At 62.1% G+C, this 17,451-nt stretch overlaps 1 protein-coding gene across 6 annotated transcripts in view; it reads left to right on the forward strand.

Moving 5' to 3' along the window:
* Positions 1-17,393, forward strand: part of PCNX3 (pecanex 3) — a 29,171-nt gene extending 11,778 nt beyond the window's left edge. For 3 of the 6 annotated variants that reach the window (XM_059932007.1, XM_059932002.1, XM_059932006.1), the window contains 28 exons: positions 24-202; positions 418-508; positions 916-1,051; positions 2,277-2,437; positions 3,236-3,389; positions 3,674-3,706; positions 3,972-4,143; positions 4,246-4,356; positions 4,708-4,799; positions 4,971-5,080; positions 5,239-5,344; positions 5,444-5,536; positions 5,724-5,874; positions 7,024-7,168; positions 7,520-7,697; positions 8,455-8,563; positions 8,725-8,854; positions 9,275-9,333; positions 9,434-9,649; positions 10,296-10,549; positions 13,642-13,872; positions 14,040-14,143; positions 14,454-14,601; positions 14,694-14,924; positions 14,999-15,273; positions 16,146-16,279; positions 16,367-16,665; positions 16,742-17,393. In XM_059932007.1, coding sequence (XP_059787990.1) covers positions 24-202; positions 418-508; positions 916-1,051; positions 2,277-2,437; positions 3,236-3,389; positions 3,674-3,706; positions 3,972-4,143; positions 4,246-4,356; positions 4,708-4,799; positions 4,971-5,080; positions 5,239-5,344; positions 5,444-5,536; positions 5,724-5,874; positions 7,024-7,168; positions 7,520-7,697; positions 8,455-8,563; positions 8,725-8,854; positions 9,275-9,333; positions 9,434-9,649; positions 10,296-10,549; positions 13,642-13,872; positions 14,040-14,143; positions 14,454-14,601; positions 14,694-14,924; positions 14,999-15,273; positions 16,146-16,279; positions 16,367-16,665; positions 16,742-16,936 — 4,297 coding nt within the window. In that variant the 3' untranslated portion in view covers positions 16,937-17,393. The remainder of the gene's footprint in view (positions 1-23; positions 203-417; positions 509-915; positions 1,052-2,276; positions 2,438-3,235; positions 3,390-3,673; positions 3,707-3,971; positions 4,144-4,245; positions 4,357-4,707; positions 4,800-4,970; positions 5,081-5,238; positions 5,345-5,443; positions 5,537-5,723; positions 5,875-7,023; positions 7,169-7,519; positions 7,698-8,454; positions 8,564-8,724; positions 8,855-9,274; positions 9,334-9,433; positions 9,650-10,295; positions 10,550-13,641; positions 13,873-14,039; positions 14,144-14,453; positions 14,602-14,693; positions 14,925-14,998; positions 15,274-16,145; positions 16,280-16,366; positions 16,666-16,741) is intronic. The other 3 variants (XM_059932004.1, XM_059932005.1, XM_059932003.1) reach the window with 3 other exon arrangements.
* The last annotated feature ends 58 nt before the right edge of the window (positions 17,394-17,451 follow it).

Below are 17,451 nucleotides of genomic sequence, written 5' to 3' on the forward strand. Positions count from 1 at the left end.
ACCATGAGCTGACCCCTCCCCAGCAGCCTGCAGGAAGCTCAGCGGGGCCGGGCTGCCTCCCATTCCCGGGCGCTGACACTGCCCTCTGCCCTGCACTTCGCCTCCTCGCTGCTGCTCACTCGGGCCGGCGCCAACGTGCACGAGGCCTGTACCTTCGACGACACTTCCGAGGGTGCTGTGCACTACTTCTACGACGAGAGCGGTGAGCCCCTCCCCCGGTCCGTGGCCAAGCCTCCTTCCCTCCCGCTGAGGGTCATTGTCCCAGCAGCTGCGCTCTTGGTGCCCAGGGGCTGGGCTGCCATCCAGGGGAACCCAGCAGAGGGTTTTCCTCACTTGATGGCCCTGGTGCCCACGTGGGTTGGGCCTCGGTGCTTCTGTCCCTGACAGGCTGCCTTGTGTCCCACACCTGTGCCCCAGGCGTGCGGCGTTCCTACACCTTTGGCCTGGCTGGAGGCGGCTACGAGAACCCTGTAGGGCAGCAGGGGGAGCAGGCAGCCAATGGAACCTGGTGAGTCTCCAAGCTTGGGCTCTCCCGGCTCAGCAGCCGATGGGCTGCCATTTCTGGGGAGTTTTCTGTCTTCCTTCTTTGGGCTGGGCAGGGGCAGCTCAGACCTCTAGGAGGAGAGGAGGGTGGGCGGCGGTGAAGGGCAGGGAGCGGTGAAGGGTGGGCCTGCAAGGATCCCTTGGGTCTCTGGCTCCGTGGCACTTCCAAGCAGGAGGCTTCCAGGGCCTTCTAGGAGGCCCAGGACTTGGGAGGGAGGCACTTCTGCCACCTCACTGCTCTGGACAGCCCCGTGCTCCTGGGTATTTGAGCAGCTCCCTTGGGCCCCCAGTCATGGCCTGCCCTTGGCCTCGACCCCATTCCATTCCCAGCCTCACCCACAGCCCCGACCCGCACGGCTGCTCTTCCCACAGGGACCGCCACTCGCATTCCTCTAGCTTCCACTCGGCTGACGTCCCAGAGGCGACAGGTGGCTTGAACCTGCTGCAGCCGCGGCCCGTGGTCCTGCAGGGCATGCAGGTGCGCCGAGTGCCCCTGGAGATCCCAGAGGTAAGGAGCCAGCGTCGGGGAAGGACCTGCGGGGGGAGAGGTGCAGACCACCGAGCATTCACCCAGGCACCAGGAGGGACAGGTCACCCTGAGTGAGGGCTCCAGGGGCCCTGAGGTAGCTGTCTTGACCTTTGATGGCCAGCACAGGGTGCACAGGTCCTGGACCTGAATGGCTCAAGGGGTCGCTTATCTACTCTTTCAACGAACGTGTCTGGAATAGTTTTTTTTTTCACCCCGGAGGGGCCCCCAGTTAGTGGGGACGGTGGGTGTTAGCGGTGGCACCTGCAGAAGGGGCAGTTGAGCTCACCTGGCGGTGGCAGCGCTGCCCCCTGTGCTGGGCGCCTGGCGCGGGGGGTCTTGAGGCGTGCTGTTCGAGCTTGTCCATCCCAGCAGAGCTAGTGAGAGCGCCTCCTTTCATTCCTGAAAGCGTCCCGACGTGAGCAATAACTGATGTGGTCGGCCGGGGAATAACAGAAGTACTAGAGATGTATGAGACACAGACTCAGAGTTAAACAGCAGTCGTGAAGGTAGCACCCACACACCCAGGGCCACAGAGAGGCCATGGGCAGCGCCCAGAAGCCCCACGTGCCCCTTCCTGATGCGTTTATTCTCCTGATGGTCACGTGGGGTAGCAGTGCTGTCCTTCCACGGCCGAGGGTCTCCTCCAGGAGGCAGGGGCCGTGCTGCTGGGCTCTCCGGAGCCCGGCACAGGGACAGGCTCGTAGTTGTATCCCGTAAACAGTTGTTGAATTAAAGACACGAGGAGCCCGAAGAGGTTAAGTAGGTGGTCCAGGGCCTCACAGCGCTGGCACTGGCACCCAGGCCTGTCCTCAGGGCCAGCGCTCCATGTGCTCCAGGGTAGGGGGTCAGAGTGACCCTGAGGGCTCTGTCTGGGAGGAGGGTAGTGTTTGTGCTGGCTCCTGAAGGATAAGGTGGATTTCTCTGAGCCCAGGAAGAGGCGGGAGATGCTGCCTGAGTGGGGAAGACAGACACAGGAGCTAGTAACCCTGGCGTCCAGCAGCCCCGGAAGCCCCCACGGCCACTGAGCCCCGTCCTGGGAAGCTGGAGGAAGGAGTAGGCCCTTGGATGGAGGGTCAGGGCAGGCCGTGGGGCTGCTACATGGTGGGGACTTTCTGTGTTGACCAGCCAGTGTGCGCTGGGGGGTGGCAGTGGACCACGGGGGCGGGGGGTGCGGGGCTGATGGCCGCGGCCATGGGGACCGCAGTTTGACCTGCTGGACCAGGACTCCCTGCACGAATCCCAGGAGCAGACACTGATGGAGGAGGCGCCGCCCCGGGCCCAGCACAGCTACAAGTACTGGCTTCTTCCCGGCCGCTGGACCTCTGTGCGCTACGAGCGGCTCGCCCTGCTGGCCCTGCTGGACCGGTGAGCACCCACCCCCTTAGCCCCCAGTCCTTGATCATCCCTGGCCCCTGGCCTTCCAGACTCTGAATGTGTGGAGACTGTCATGGCAACGGAGAACCTAACTGCTGGGGTCGCTGAGGGTGCGTGGAGAGCTGGAGTCTGCAGTGGGATTTCTTTAGGTTCTTCTGGGTGCAGAGGGGTGGCCAAGTGGGTGGTGCTCTGGTCGCTCCTCTCCCAAAGCTTTGCTGGAGACACTGTTCCTGTTTAGTGTGTTGTTTTTTATTTGCTTCTGGGTGAGCGTCAGTTAAACTGAATCCTGTATCCTGAAAAAGCTAACGAACCATTTGAGCGTTCCCTTTTTTCGGGAGGAAACTGAGGCCCAGAAAGTGAGAGAGACCAGATGATGTTTGTTGTGTGGGTGAATGATTTGGGCCTGGAACCTGTGTCCTGGCTTCCTGTGCTCTGGATTTCTCCCGGTGCTGTGACCGGTGTTTTGGGGGCATTGCCTGTGTGCGTAGCATGGCGAGCGGGAGCCGGAGATGGGCAGATCCCAGAGTGGTGGCACCTGAGGCCTCAGGGTCTAGAGGGGGCAAAGACTGGGATCGGATGCAGGGTAGCAGTGGGGTGGCTTCCTGGAGCGGGTGCCACCTGGCCCTGGCCCTGAGAGGGCACAGCTTCGCATACTCAGGATGACGGCTGGCGTGGACACCGGCCTGGACACGGGCCTTTGTGGCTGGGTCCTGTTTCCCCCATCCCCTAACCCCTTGCCCCACTAGCAGGTGAGGAGCTGGGTGTGCTCTGACCCTGCTGTCTCTCCAGGACACGGGGGCTGGTGGAGAACATTCTCGGTGTCGGCCTGAGCAGCCTCGTCGCCTTCCTGGGCTACCTGCTGCTGCTCAAGGGCTTCTTCACCGACATCTGGGTGTTCCAGTTCTGCCTGGTGATCGCCTCCTGCCAGTATTCCCTGCTGAAGGTCAGGCCTGGCTTCCTGGGTCTCTTCCCTCCCATCTCTTCCCAGATGCACCCCCCTTCCCAGGACCCCTCTTGAGCGGGTTGAGCTCGAAAGCAGATAAGATGCTTCAGATCCCCTGTAGCCACCCCGCATCTTACAAATGAGAGAACTGAAGCTCAGGACAGTTCAGGGGCCTGCCCTGGTCATTCATAAGGGCCCAGAAGTGGAATCGAACAGATCCTGGGGCCTCTGACCCTCCCGTGGGCGCTGGCTCTCATCACCAGTGTAGCTCTTGTCTCTTGCAGAGCGTCCAGCCTGATGCAGCATCCCCCATGCACGTGAGTACCAGCAGAGCAGCACCAGGCTCAGGCCTGGGCCCTGGGCGGGGCTGAGACCAGGTGGGGAGGGGGTCGGGTGGGGGAGAGGCAGGCCTCCCTCACCACCCCCGTCACCCCTAGCTCCTTGGTCCTTCTGCCCCCAGCCTGCCAAGCTTTTTATCTTGGACCCAGGGCCAGGCACGGGACACGTGAGCGTGTGTGTGTGCACGTGCAAGTAGGGTGTTCAGTAGGGGAGGCCCGGCTCCTCACAGGCCCCCCTTCCCAGGGCCACAACTGGGTGATCGCATACAGCCGGCCTGTCTACTTCTGTATCTGCTGTCTGCTCATCTGGCTGCTGGACGCCCTGGGCTCAGCTCAGCCTTTCCCGCCTGTCTCCCTCTACGGCCTCACGCTCTTCTCCGCCTCCTTCTTCTTCTGCGCCCGTGATGTAGCCACTGGTAAGGCCGGGCAGGGTTGAGGTTGCCCAGGGAGCGAGGCCCCAAGGGTGGGCCGAGGGGCAGCCTGCAGGCTGACTGGCCTCCGCTTCCCCTCCCTGCCAGTGTTCACCTTGTGCTTCCCGTTCGTCTTCCTCCTGGGCCTCCTGCCCCAGGTGAACACCTGTCTCATGTACCTGCTGGAGCAGATAGATATGCACGGCTTTGGGGGCACAGGTATGGGGCCCACGGGTGGCTCGGGGGTGAGGAGGCAGTGTGGGGCCCAGGAGGGGCTATGGATTATGGCTGCGGCTCTGGCTGTTTGCTGAGCCTTCTCCCGTGGCTACATGGTGGATTCTGAGAGCCCATCTCTTCCCCTCCCCTCCCTTCCCCTCCTGTCCCCTCCGCAGGCAAGTGGTTTAAACCCAAGAATGCCAGGGGTTCCGAAGGCCTCTCTGGGCTGGGGGAAGCAGAGAACAGTGGGCTGGGGACGGGGTCTGGGGGAGTTGAGCGGCAGCGGGGGGCGGTGGGGTGGGCGGCCGGCAGGTAGGAGCTGGGCTTTACTAAAGGCTGCCGCTCACCTCGCAGCCGCCACCAGCCCACTCACTGCGGTCTTCAGCCTCTCCCGCAGCTTGCTGGCTGCTGCTCTGCTCTACGGCTTCTGCCTCGGAGCCATCAAGGTAGGGATGACCTGTCGGTGGCGGGCATACCGAAGCCCAGGGGGTTGTTGAGACAGGGCTGTGAATTGGGCTCAGCAGTGGCTTCTCCCACGGTTGGGGGGGGCACCCTCACCGCCCCCCGCCGCCATGCTTACCCTCATCCCCTCTGACCAGCATGGGTTCTCTCCCCAGACTCCTTGGCCAGAACAGCACGTCCCCGTCCTTTTCTCTGTCTTCTGTGGCCTCCTGGTGGCGCTGTCCTACCACCTAAGCCGGCAGAGCAGTGACCCCACCGTGCTCTGGTGGGTGCCCGCATGTACCTGTCTATGTGCGCACGTGTATACGTGTTTGCGTGTGTCTGTGCGTGTGTGTCTGTGCATGGCAGGGGTCGGGGGGGTGTCTGTGGGAGGAGGGGCCACCTCGCCAGACCCAGGCCCCTGACTCTTCTCATGCCCCCCAGGTCTCTGATCCGGAGCAGGCTCTTCCCTGAGCTGGAGGAGCGGAGCTTGGAGACGGCCCGCGCCGAGCCCCCAGACCCACTGCCAGACAAGATGCGTCAGTCAGTGGTGAGGACCGGGAGTGTCAGGGTCTAGTCTTGGGGTGCGGGGGTGTGGTCAGCCACTGGGTGGCGGGGACACCCAAGCTGGTGTTTCCTGACCCTGCAGCGTGAGGTCCTGCACTCTGACCTGGTGATGTGTGTGGTGATTGCTGTGCTCACCTTTGCCATCAGCGCCAGCACCGTCTTCATTGCCCTGAAGGTTCGTGTGGCGCAGACCACCCCTCCCCCTCCCCCCACCTCAGTCTCTGCCGGAGCCCGATTGCCCTGAGGGCCTGGGCAGCCATGGCCTCACGTCCTTCTCCGCCCCTGGCTGACCTGTACCAGGTGGCCCCGTGGCCCTGTGGCCTGTTTCCCTTGGCTGAGCCTCCCACCTCTCCCTCTTGCAGTCCGTGCTGGGTTTTGTGTTGTATGCGCTGGCTGGGGCCGTGGGCTTCTTCACACATTACCTGCTGCCGCAACTCCGCAAACAGCTGCCCTGGTTCTGCCTGTCACAGCCTGTGCTGAAGCCTCTGGAGTACAGCCAGTACGAAGTGCGCGGTGAGTGCCCCCCGCCCTGGGCTGGGACCCTTCCACCCCTCCTGCCCTGATTTCCAAGCGGACCTGCAGCCTGATGGGAGCACAGGCCTCGAAGCTCAGAGTGCCAGCAGGGGGCAGCCTCTGCCCACACCGCCCTGTTCGCGCTGGCACTGGCCCTGCGGCCCCTTCACTGCCCTCTGTACCCACTCCTGCGCCCGCTTCAGCCCATGCCTCACTTTCACCCTGCCTGCTCTGTCCTTTTCCCACCTGCCTTGCGGTCTCTGAGGAAATGGGAGAAGTAGAACTCCAGGACCTTAAAGGGACATGTTGTCGATAATTACAAGCTGGCTACCAATGAACTACACCAGCTTGGCATGCATTTTTACTTGGATTCTGCAACACAAACACCCCTGAGCCTATATTTAAGCATCTGGATTTGTTTACTCTTTTTTTTTTCTTTAGTATTTACTTGCTTATTATTTTGGCTGCTCCGGGTCTTAGTTGTGGCACACGGGATCTTCATTGTGGCTTGTGGGATCTTTAGTTGCAGCATGTGGACTCTTAGTTGCAGCATGCATGTGGGATCTAGTTCCCCGACCAGGGATCGAAGCCGGGCCCCCTGCATTGGGAGCGCGGAGTCTTACCCACTGGACCAAAAGGGAAGGCCATAAACATCTGGATTTGTTATGCGAAGGTCCACATGCCTTTTTTTCCATAGACAATGAAGGATTTTGCCCACTGGGCCAGCATCTCCGTGTGGCTGCAGTCAGCTCGAGCCAAGTGGCAGGGGCCCCTTCCAAAGGGCCCTGAGGCTGAGGATCACTGTGTACTTGGGCCTCACCCAGCCCGCCCTGGCTCCGGTGGGCACCTGGGGTGTCGTCATCAGCCTTTATTTCACAGGCAGCCATTGAATGGGCAGAGCACCTGCCCTAAGCCCCCAACACACCCGACCTGGGCCTCATCGCCCTCATCTGGGCTGCTAGGGATCAACCCCCCGCCCCGCAACCGCTCAGAGTCTCTAGGGACCCAGAATGCCACATCCCCACGCCCTGGGGTTTGCCGTCTGTCCAGGTTCCCTTGGAGAGCACACCTGTCCTGCCCCGTGGTTGGAGGGGAATGTGGAGGACCCGGTGCTAGGCAGCAGTCCCACCTTCCCACCTTTTGCTGCAGGTGCTGCCCAGGTGATGTGGTTTGAGAAGCTGTACGCCGGCCTGCAGTGTGTGGAGAAGTACCTCATCTACCCTGCGGTGGTGCTCAACGCCCTCACAGTGGACGCCCACACGGTCGTCAGCCACCCGGACAAGTTCTGTCTCTAGTGAGGACCGCCAGCCCCCTGCCATCCCACCGTCTACATCTCCGTGTGACACGGGGGGAAACTGAGGCCCAGAGAGGGAAGGACACCTGCCTCAGTTGCCCAGCAAGCTTAAGTAGGCCCCCAGCTCCTGACACCCTTTCTGGTGAAGCAGCTGCCTCTTCAAGAGCAGATGTGTCTCTCCAATGTGTCTGAAGGGGGTGACCTCTTTAGAGAGCAGAGACGAAGAGTCACTGGCCCAGAAGAGCAGGGCCCTGCCCAACAGAGCCCAGGCCAGGGCCAGCAAGGGATGGGCACCCACACCCACTGTGCCGAGTCTCCGCCCAGTGCCTAACGCCCACCCCTCGCCCACAGCTGCCGGGCGCTGCTGATGACCGTAGCTGGGCTGAAGCTGCTACGCTCGGCTTTCTGCTGCCCACCCCAGCAGTACCTGACCTTGGCCTTCACCGTCCTGCTGTTCCACTTCGACTACCCGCGCCTCTCCCAGGGCTTCCTGCTCGACTACTTCCTCATGTCCCTGCTCTGCAGCAAGGTGAGACTGTGCAGCAAGACTCCAGGCTGTGCAGCGGGAGCAGGCCTCTCGTGCCTTGGTGCCGGAGACCTTCCCCAGTCCACGTTAGCCACACTGGGGGCCTTCGCAGTGGCTCCTGGCGGGGCAGCCAGCATGCTGAGGTTTAGAGCGGGTAAGTGGTTTGCCTCAGGTCTCCTGGAGAATTGGTGGTCAGCTGGGATTTGAACAAAGGACCGTTACCCGGCTCTGCTGGAGGTCTGCAGTGGTGCCTGCAGGGCGACCCCAGCGCAGGCCTGAGCTTTCAGCTCACTCATGTGGGCATTCTAGTCTGGTTTCTGGCCTGGCCCAGGATGGTGGCGATCCAGACTGTGTCCCCCTCTGAGGGCAGGACCTGTGACTGTCTCTTAACTCTTGGTACCACAGTTGAGGCCCAGCCTCATCACTGAGAGTGGTGTGGCCTGAGCAAGTCATTTAACTGCTCTACCTTCTCGAACCTCAGTTTTCTTATCTGAGAAATGGGACAGCAGTAGGAGGCTCCCGGGGTGGTTCTACGAATTAAATGGCTAACGCCCCCTTGGCTGCTCTGTCTGGAGCTGCTGATGGTATCGGGGGGTTTCGAGGCAGGTCCAGAGAGTAAGGGCTGGGAGTGATCTTGAGCTTGACTCCCATGTAGGCAGCAAGTGGCGTAGCCCCAAGGCTCTGAGTGGGTACTTGGTGGACCCTCCCTCTCTGTGAGTGATCTGCGTATCTTTTACCTTCCCCCCTTCCAACCCTGCAGCTGTGGGACCTGCTGTACAAGCTGCGTTTTGTGCTGACCTACATCGCGCCCTGGCAGATCACGTGGGGCTCGGCTTTCCACGCTTTTGCCCAGCCATTCGCCGTGCCACGTACCCAGCCTGCCGCCTGCTGCCTGGGTGTGGGTGTGCAGGGAGGACCGTGGCCTGGATGGGGCTGGGGGCCGCCAGGCGGGTTGGCAGGGGGGTGTGGGGCTAGTGAGGGAGGCCGGGGAGGGTCCTGCGTGCCTGCCACCTCCTTGACTCGTGCCCAGACTCGGCCATGCTGTTCGTTCAGGCCCTGCTCTCCGCACTCTTCTCCACGCCGCTCAACCCCCTGCTGGGTAGCGCCGTCTTCATCATGTCCTATGCGCGGCCCCTCAAGTTCTGGGAGCGCGACTACAAGTGAGTCTCGTGGGACACAGAAGCAAGTTCCGGGGGCGTCCCTGAGTGGGACTTGGCAGAGGAGCGGGATGGCTGCACCGGGGGACAGGTTGCTGGGAGACGGGAAGGAGTTTGGAGCCCAGGCTGGGTGGGGCGCTGCGGGCTTCAGGGAGGTGGCTGATCCGAACGGGGCAAAACTCGAGCCAGGCCGAGGCCTCGGGCTCACACCCTGGGCTTCCTGGCTGTGTGGTCCCGGGTGAGTCCCCTCATGTCCCTGAGTCTCAGCCTCCCCCTCTGTCATGGGGCTGTCCTGGCGTCTGCCTCAGAGCGCAGGGGTGCGGGTTCGGAGGGGAGGTGTTTGGGGCTGCCGGGAGCAGTCGTCTGAGCCCTGGGCAGCCTCGCCCTCTTGGCCACCTGTGTTGCCGCCCTCTCTCTGAACAGCACTAAACGTGTGGATCATTCCAACACCCGCCTGGTCACACAGCTGGACCGGAACCCTGGTGTGTACCCGGCCATCGGGGGCTTTAGGGCGGGGCCTTCCTGGAGGGAGCCTTGCTCACTTGTCACGTTGTCCATCTGTCCGTCCATCCTGGGTCCCAGGAGCTGATGACAACAACCTCAACTCGATTTTCTACGAGCACTTGACTCGCTCGCTGCAGCACACGCTGTGTGGGGACCTGGTGCTGGGCCGCTGGGGCAACTACGGCCCCGGCGACTGCTTTGTCCTGGCCTCCGACTACCTCAACGCCCTGGTGCACCTCATCGAGGTCGGCAATGGCCTCGTCACCTTCCAGCTGCGTGGCCTAGAGTTCCGGGGTGAGTCGCGGGGCCGAGTTTGACAGTGTGTCGGGGCTGGACTCCAGCCCTGCTCTGCCCCGGTGTGCTGGGCGCCTTGAGCAAGGGGCTCTCCCCGCCGGGCCTGCGTCTCCTAGTCCGAGCAGCGAGGCGGCAGGCTCTCTCCGGCCCAGCCCCGTCCCTGTCCTGACTGCGGCAGGTCTGTAGCGACCAGGCTGCTCTGATGAAAGCTCGGACCTGGAGCTCCCGCTGGCCTGCTCTGCGGTCTCAGGCCAGGACCAGGCTGGGGGCCCACACATAAGCCCTGGTGAGTGAGCCGGCTCCTTGCCCTCAGGAAGCTGTACCTGGCAGATGCCAGCTTCAGAAGGGGCTCACAAGTGCAGAGGGGCTCTAGGCACAGCTCGCGAGCAACATGAGCCTGAGCTTCAGTCTTTGCGTCTATAGATGAGGGACCAGACCCTGTTCCCTCCGCCCAACCCTCAACGCCCCAGTTCCACCCCACCGTGGCCACTGGGAGTCAGGAGGAGAAAGGGGCTTGTTTGTTAAGCGGTTCACTTAGTAATGGTTACTCGCGTCGCATCTCGGGGAGGTGCCTGGGCACTGTCTGGGGAGGAGGTAGGCTGGGGTGTCCCTGTGGCCCCCTGACTGGAGCCCCCCTTCCCCGCAGGTACATACTGCCAGCAGCGTGAGGTGGAGGCCATCACAGAGGGCGTGGAGGAGGATGAGGGCTGCTGCTGCTGCGAGCCTGGCCACCTGCCGAGGGTCCTGTCCTTCAATGCCGCCTTCGGGCAGCGCTGGCTGGCCTGGGAAGTGACGGCCAGCAAGTACGTGCTGGAGGGCTACAGCATCAGCGACAACAACGCTGCCTCCATGCTGCAGGTCTTCGACCTCCGCAAGATCCTCATCACCTACTACGTCAGGGTATGAGGGGCAGGGGTCCCCGCCGGTGCGTGCTCACTGGCCAGGAGCATCCCGAAGGCCATCCTCTGGATCCTTGGGAGCCTGTTTGGCCCAAGGGAAGCAGAGGCCTCAGAGAGTTTAATCAGCCTCTGAAGTGTCACTGTTGGACAGCGGGCCTCAGAGGCTCATGTGACTCTGATGGTGGGGAGCCCGGGGTGGGGGGCCTCCTGTCACCCTCCTCCAGGAGGCTCACGTGGGGTGGTGAGTCCTGGGGGCCGGTGGGCAGCACGTGCACAGATCCTCTCTCTGGTCCGAAGGGAGCCGTGGATTGGGTTCTGGGAAGCTTGAGGTATTGCCTTCTTTGCTGTGCCTGTCAACCCCCTTGAGAAGTGGGGATTCTCGCAGTTCTGTGAGGTGGCAGGGATGATGAGGGCGCTACAGGAGTGGGGTGAGTAAGGGTCACAGGTCCCCTCATGCTCTCTTAGCATCTGCCCTGGGGCTTGTCGTGGGCCCAGAAGGGGTGGCCTGTTGGAGTCCAGGTGAGCCTGCCCACCTGAGGTTCTCTCTAGGGCAGTCCTGTGCATCCCCCGGCTGTCCTTCGCTGCCAGTGGGCACCCCATCTGTGTCGCTTGTCAGAGAAACTGTACTTTCTCTACTGTGGATGTTTCCACCCGTCCACTCCTAGGGAAGGGTTTGTGAGCCCGCCCCATCCTTATTGTCACCAAGAAAGAGGCTGTGGTCCAGAAAAAGACATTCCCAGCTGCAGGTCACCCAGGGGTTACAATCCTGTCCACCTTCCTCTTCCCATCTCGAGAGAGGCGCTCCTGCCCAGGTCTCCCCAATTCCTCCCTCTCGGCCAGTGTAGGCTTCTCGTGGAGGTGCAGCAGACCCCAGCCAGGCCCCCAGCTAGCAGGCTGAGATGAGCGCTGCCGCTGCCCAGCTTCTTGAGGGGAAGCCGACTTGCTGCAGCTGCCTCAAAGGCTGGGCAGAATCACGGCCATGTGGAGGCGCCTGGAGGACCCAGGGAAGGCTCTGCCCAGGATGGAGTGTGGCTGAAGTTTGGAAGGATGAATGGGGGCTGCTGAGGCGGAGCCTGGGGGGAGGCAGGTGTGCAGGGCAGCCCCACGGGCCTGGGGCAGTTCAGGGATGTGTCCCATCCAGCCCTGGGCTTGGCAGACCAGGCGGAGCCTCCCTGTGCAGATTTAGCCCCCCTTGGCACCTCCCACCCCTTGTCCTTCCGTGAAAGTCACTAAGTGCAGTTGCGTGAGAGATTCAGTGCAACTCTCGTGGCCACAGAGACACTGGCCCTGACATCCACCTGCAGCCAAGCCTTGGGGTGCTCTTAGCATTTCCAAGCCCAGGCACATTCATTCTGCTGTTTGATTCTTTTAGTAACTCTTGGAAGAGGCGAGGTCAGTGTGATCGGCCCCTTTCACAGTTGAGAAAACTGAGGCTCACAGACCCATCCTTGCGGTTAGGTGGGATGAAGGCAGAAAAGATGCCGCAGTTGTGATGCTTATGAAGATTCAGTGAGCTGCCCCACGTGAAACACTGAGCAGAGCCACTGAGCTGCCAGCAAATGCTTGCAGGCGGGCGCTGTTACTCCTGAGAACCACTCTAAAGGCTGGGCCCCAGGATTGCTGGTTCCGTAGAACACCATGTGGTTGTGCAAGTTAATGGAGCACTTCTGTGTGCCAGGCCAGCTCCTCCCCCGGTCCCCAAAGTTTTTTTTCCTGGTTCTTCTTGGGGGCTGTGGCGATGCCCTCTGAGCAAGAAGGTCAGTCTGGAGCCAGTCTGCCTGGAGCCCAAGCTGCCCCACAGCCCTCCTGCCCCATTCACCCCGTTAGGCTCCTGGTGCCCCTTCCTCTTGGTAAGGGGGCACCCAGCCCTCCCCAGACTGCCCACTCACCTGCCACAGCTGAGGCAATGCTGGGGCCAGGCTCCCAGCTACCAGGCAAGCTTCTGTGTGCCGGGAACCGAACTGATGAGGCTCCGCCTATAGCCGTGGCCTCCAGGTGTCCCCACCATCACCACCCAGGGAGCTATTTGAGGCCCTTGGCTCTTCCTGGCTTGTACTGTGGCCATTTTGCCCAGGCTCTTAGCCTTCCCATGTCTACCAGAGCCATCCTGCTGGACTCCTCTACTGCCTAGGTGCCCTCTGTTCATGGCCAGCTGCGTCAGCCTCCCCAGCTCTGGACTTCCCACCCCTTCCCCAGGCAGAAGCCCAACCTGTTGGCTCCATCCCAGGGCAGCACACAGAATCCCAGTAACCTCACTGGCTGCCAGCTGCCGGCCTCACACTGCCCATCCGTGCCGGCTGAGTCAGCTGCCTACTTCCAAGAGCTCCTCTCTATTTGCCCAAACCCCTGCTTAGAAGCCAGCAGAAACTCTTAAAGGGTCCAGGAGCCCCAGACTTTGGGCACAGACGCCGTGCCTCTGGCTTTTTTCTGAGGGGAAGCCCTGTGGCTGTCACACTTCAGCTGCCTCAAGGGGCCCAAGACCTAGGGGCACTTAGGCCCCACTGGCCTGCAGGCAGCCCCACGACCTTAGTCTGACCTTCCGGGGCCTCTGAGGTCTGGATGCCACAGCATCGTGGTATTGTGGTGCTGGCCAGCTCACCCTGCCCTGGTGTGTAACTGCGGGCAAGTCTGTCGTCTGTCTGGGCCTCAGTTCCCCTTACAAACGGCAGGAGGGAAGGGCAAGCGTCCGAGCACTTGCCACAGTGCACCACCCTCCAGGGGATGCTCCGTGAGGAGGGCTACTTCCCGTCAGCTTTCCCCTTCCCCCTCCCTGGCCGAGAGAAGGGCAGCAGACTTGCCTGTGGGGCTTCAGGGAGCTGAGATGGGACACAGGACGGGTGTCCTGGGACGCCGACTTCAGCTCAGTCTAAGGGAGAAGCCTCTTTTTTTTTTTGGCCACGCCGCATGCCTTGTGGGGTCCTAATTGCCTGACCCGAGATCGAACCCCGGGCCTTGGCAGCGAAAGCATGGAGCCCTAATCACCGGACCGCCAGGGAGTTCCCACGGAGAAGCCTCTTCACCCCGACGCCGTCTCCTGCAGTGGCCAGGGCGAGGGCACTCCCGCGGTCACTGACCCCAGCCCTCTCCTCCCAGAGCATCATCTACTATGTGAGCCGCTCTCCAAAGCTGGAGGCCTGGCTGAGCCACGAGGGCATCGCGACAGCCCTGCGTCCTGTGCGGGCACCTGGCTATGCTGACTCAGACCCCACCTTCTCGCTGAGCGTGGATGAGGACTACGACCTTCGCCTCTCTGGCCTCTCGCTGCCCTCCTTCTGCGCCGTGCACTTGGAGTGGATCCAGTACTGCGCTTCCCGGCGCGGCCAGGTCCGGCCACCGCTACCCTGGGGCTGCCTTCTCCCCCTCGGCCTCCCCTGTCCCCGTGCAGGTTCTTCTCACCCTCAGCCTCCCTTGGCCTGGGCCCCAGCCCCCACCCCAAGTTCCCTGTCCCAGGTCTGAGCTGGGCTCTGGGGACGGGGGTCCTTGTGCCGCAGCCTGTGGACCAGGATTGGAACTCGCCGCTGGTCACGCTGTGTTTTGGCCTGTGTGTGCTGGGCCGCCGGGCCCTGGGGACAGCTTCACACAGCATGTCGGCCAGGTGAGTGCCCGCAAGTTCAGCCGGGCCTGTCGCTCTCCCCTCCTCTACCTCCATGAAGAGCTCTGGGCCTCTGGCCTCAGCCCCCAGGGGCCACATCAGTCCTTCCTTCAGTGTGGCTCTTTTACCCATTGTGACCTTGCCTGCTCCTCACCGCCCTGTGAGGGACATGGGCAGAGATTGACCTTGTCAAGATGGCGAAACTGAGGCCCAGCATAAAGAGCGGTCTCCGCTCTGACCCCTGCACGTAGAGTCAGAGCTCAGGAACCCGGGAGCCCCCTGTGCATTCGCCTCCCCTCCTCCTCTTCCCCAGCCTGGAGCCCTTCCTCTACGGCCTGCACGCCCTGTTTAAGGGGGACTTCCGTATCACCTCCCCGCGCGATGAGTGGGTCTTTGCCGACATGGACCTGCTTCACCGCGTGGTGGCACCTGGGGTTCGCATGGCCCTCAAGCTTCACCAGGTAGGGAGAGGTGTGCCCAGGCAGGGTGGGCGGGGGCGAAATCTCTGCCCAGGCCAGGGGCCGCCGACCTCAGCCCTCCGTCCTCCCCGCAGGACCACTTCACGTCCCCAGATGAGTATGAGGAGCCGGCCGCTCTGTATGACGCCATCGCAGCCAACGAGGAGCGGCTGGTCATCTCTCACGAGGGCGACCCGGCCTGGCGCAGCGCCATCCTCAGCAACACGCCCTCGCTCTTGGCGCTGCGGCACGTCTTGGATGACGCCTCCGACGAGTACAAGATCATCATGCTCAACCGGCGCCACCTCAGCTTCCGTGTCATCAAGGTGGGGACGGCCGCTCGCCCGACCCGGCCCCCTTCCTGGCGCGGCCTCCTGACCCCCGCGTGTGGCCTCCGCAGGTGAACCGCGAGTGCGTGCGCGGCCTGTGGGCTGGGCAGCAGCAGGAGCTGGTGTTCCTGCGCAACCGCAACCCCGAGCGAGGCAGCATCCAGAACGCCAAGCAGGCGCTCCGCAACATGATCAATTCCTCCTGCGACCAGCCGCTGGGCTACCCCATCTACGTGTCGCCCCTCACCACCTCGCTGGCCGGCAGCCATCCCCAGCTGCGGGCACTGTGGGGCGGCCCCGTCAGCCTGGGCGCCATCGCCCGCTGGCTTCTGCGCAGCTGGGAGAGGTGAGCTCCGACCCCCCCGCCTCTAGCCCACAAGGCCGGGGTCACGGGGCAGGAAGCCGGGGCTCGGAGAGAGGAAGCAGCTCTCTCCGGGGTCTGACTGAGGAAGTGCTGGAGCCAGGATTGAGCCCCGAGAGCTGACCCCTTCCCCGAGCTGACCCAGCCGCACACGCTGCACCCTCAGCCGGAGCTGAAGGTGGCCTTTAGCCTGAAGCACCGTTGATGACGCTTCCCTTTTTTTTTTTTTTTTAAGATTTATTTATTATTTATTTTATTTGTTTTTGGCTGTGTCGGGTCTTAGTTGTGGCACGTGGGATCTTCGTTGAGGCATGCCGTATCTTTTGTTGCAGCGCGTGGGCTTCTCTCTAGTTGTGGCGAGCGGGTTTCCTCTTCTCTAGTTGTGGCACGCAGGCTCCAGGGCCTGTGGGCTCTGTAGTTTGCGGCACTCGGGCTCTAGTTGAGTCGCCATGCGGCATGTGGGATCTTAGTTCCCTGACCAGGGATCGAACCCGTGTCCCCTGCGTTGTAAGGTGGAATCTTTACTACTGGACCACCAGGGGAGTCCCCGATAAGCCCTCCCTTAAAAGCCCCGTAGGGACTTCCCTGGTGGTTCAGTGGTTAAGATTCCGTGCTTCCACTGCAGGCGGTGCGGGTTCGATCCCTGGTCAGGGAACTAAGATCCCACGTGCCACGCAGTACGGCCTTAAAAAAAAAAAAAGAAAAAAGCCCTGTAAAGTAGATGGCAAAAATCTTTTAGAAATAGGACTCTGGGCTCTGAGATGGTAGGTGACCTGTCTTGGGTTGGGGACTTGTGCGTGTGAGGTCTTTGTATCTCCCACCCCCTACCAACCTCTTCTCCGCCTCCCCTCCCCCAGGCTTCATAAGGGCTGTGGTGCCGGCTGCAACAGCGGCGGGAACGTGGATGACTCGGACTGTGGTGGAGGCGGCGGCTTGACCTCCCTCAGCAATAACCCCCCCTTGGCACACCCCACACCTGAGAACACAGCAGGTGAGCAGGCAGGGCCGCGCTGAACCGCTGAGTGGGGAGGGCAGCCTAGCCGACTGAAGTCTCTGCCCTCTTATCTGTCTCCCACAGGCGGTGGTGACCAGCCCCTCCCACCAGGCCCTGCCTGGGGCCCGAGGCCCTCCCTGAGCGGCTCTGGTGATGGGCGCCCCCCTCCTCTGCTTCAGTGGCCACCCCCTCGGCTCCCTGGACCATCGCCCGCTTCTCCTGCCCCCACTGAGGGTCCCAGGCCCTCAAGGCCCCCTGGCCCTGGCCTCCTTAGTTCTGAGGGTCCCAGTGGGAAGTGGAGCCTGGGGGGTCGGAAGGGGCTAGGGGGATCCGAGGGGGAGCCAGCCTCAGGGAGCCCTAAAGGAAGCACCCCCAAATCTCAGGTAAGGTTCTTACGGGAGGGTCGGGTCCTGGGCAGCTCAGGTCTGCTCTCCTACCAACCTATCTCCCCTCCCTCAGGCGCCCCTAGACCTCAGTCTCAGCCCGGACATCAGCACCGATGCCTCGCCCTCCAGAGCAGTGCAGGACATTCCTTGCTTGGACAGCAGTGCTCCTGAGAGTGGCACGCCCACTGGGGCCCTGGGCGACTGGCCTGCCCCCGCTGAGGAGCGTGAGAGCCCGGCTGCCCAGCCCCTGCTGGAGCATCAGTACTGAGTGGCCTGGTGCCCTCTGGGTCCCAGCCCAGGATTCAGAAACTTGGACCCCCAGCCTTTGGCCCTTTCTGCTGGACCACAGAACTGAGTGGCTTTGGCTCCCACATGTGAACCCTGACCTCTGGCTGCCTTAGCCAGAGCACCAGAACTGAGTAGCCCAGACCTCTGACCTTGGCCCCTGATCTCTCATCCTAATTCAGGGCCTGGGCTCCCCAAACTGAAGCAGGCAGCATCCCAGCTGGGCCCTAAGAGCCAAACCCATGGGCTGGTCCTGCTTCAAGCCCATGGCCAGGACTGACTTGGCCCCTCGGCCTGCACTGCCTGCTGGGGTAGCCCCTTGGCCTTGGACTTGGGGCTGAAATGTGGGGAGGGGGGTTTCTTTTTCTTTTTTTCTTTTTTTTCTTTTTTTTTTTCGTGCTTCAGAGACACCAGAATTAATAACACTATTTTTGATTTTGGTTGGTAGTTTCTTCTTCCATCTGGGGGTGTTTGGGTGGAGGGTAAATGAGCACAGAG

This window comes from Balaenoptera ricei, chromosome 8 (genome assembly GCF_028023285.1).
Source record: "Balaenoptera ricei isolate mBalRic1 chromosome 8, mBalRic1.hap2, whole genome shotgun sequence".
NCBI classification, from domain to species: domain Eukaryota; kingdom Metazoa; phylum Chordata; class Mammalia; order Artiodactyla; family Balaenopteridae; genus Balaenoptera; species Balaenoptera ricei.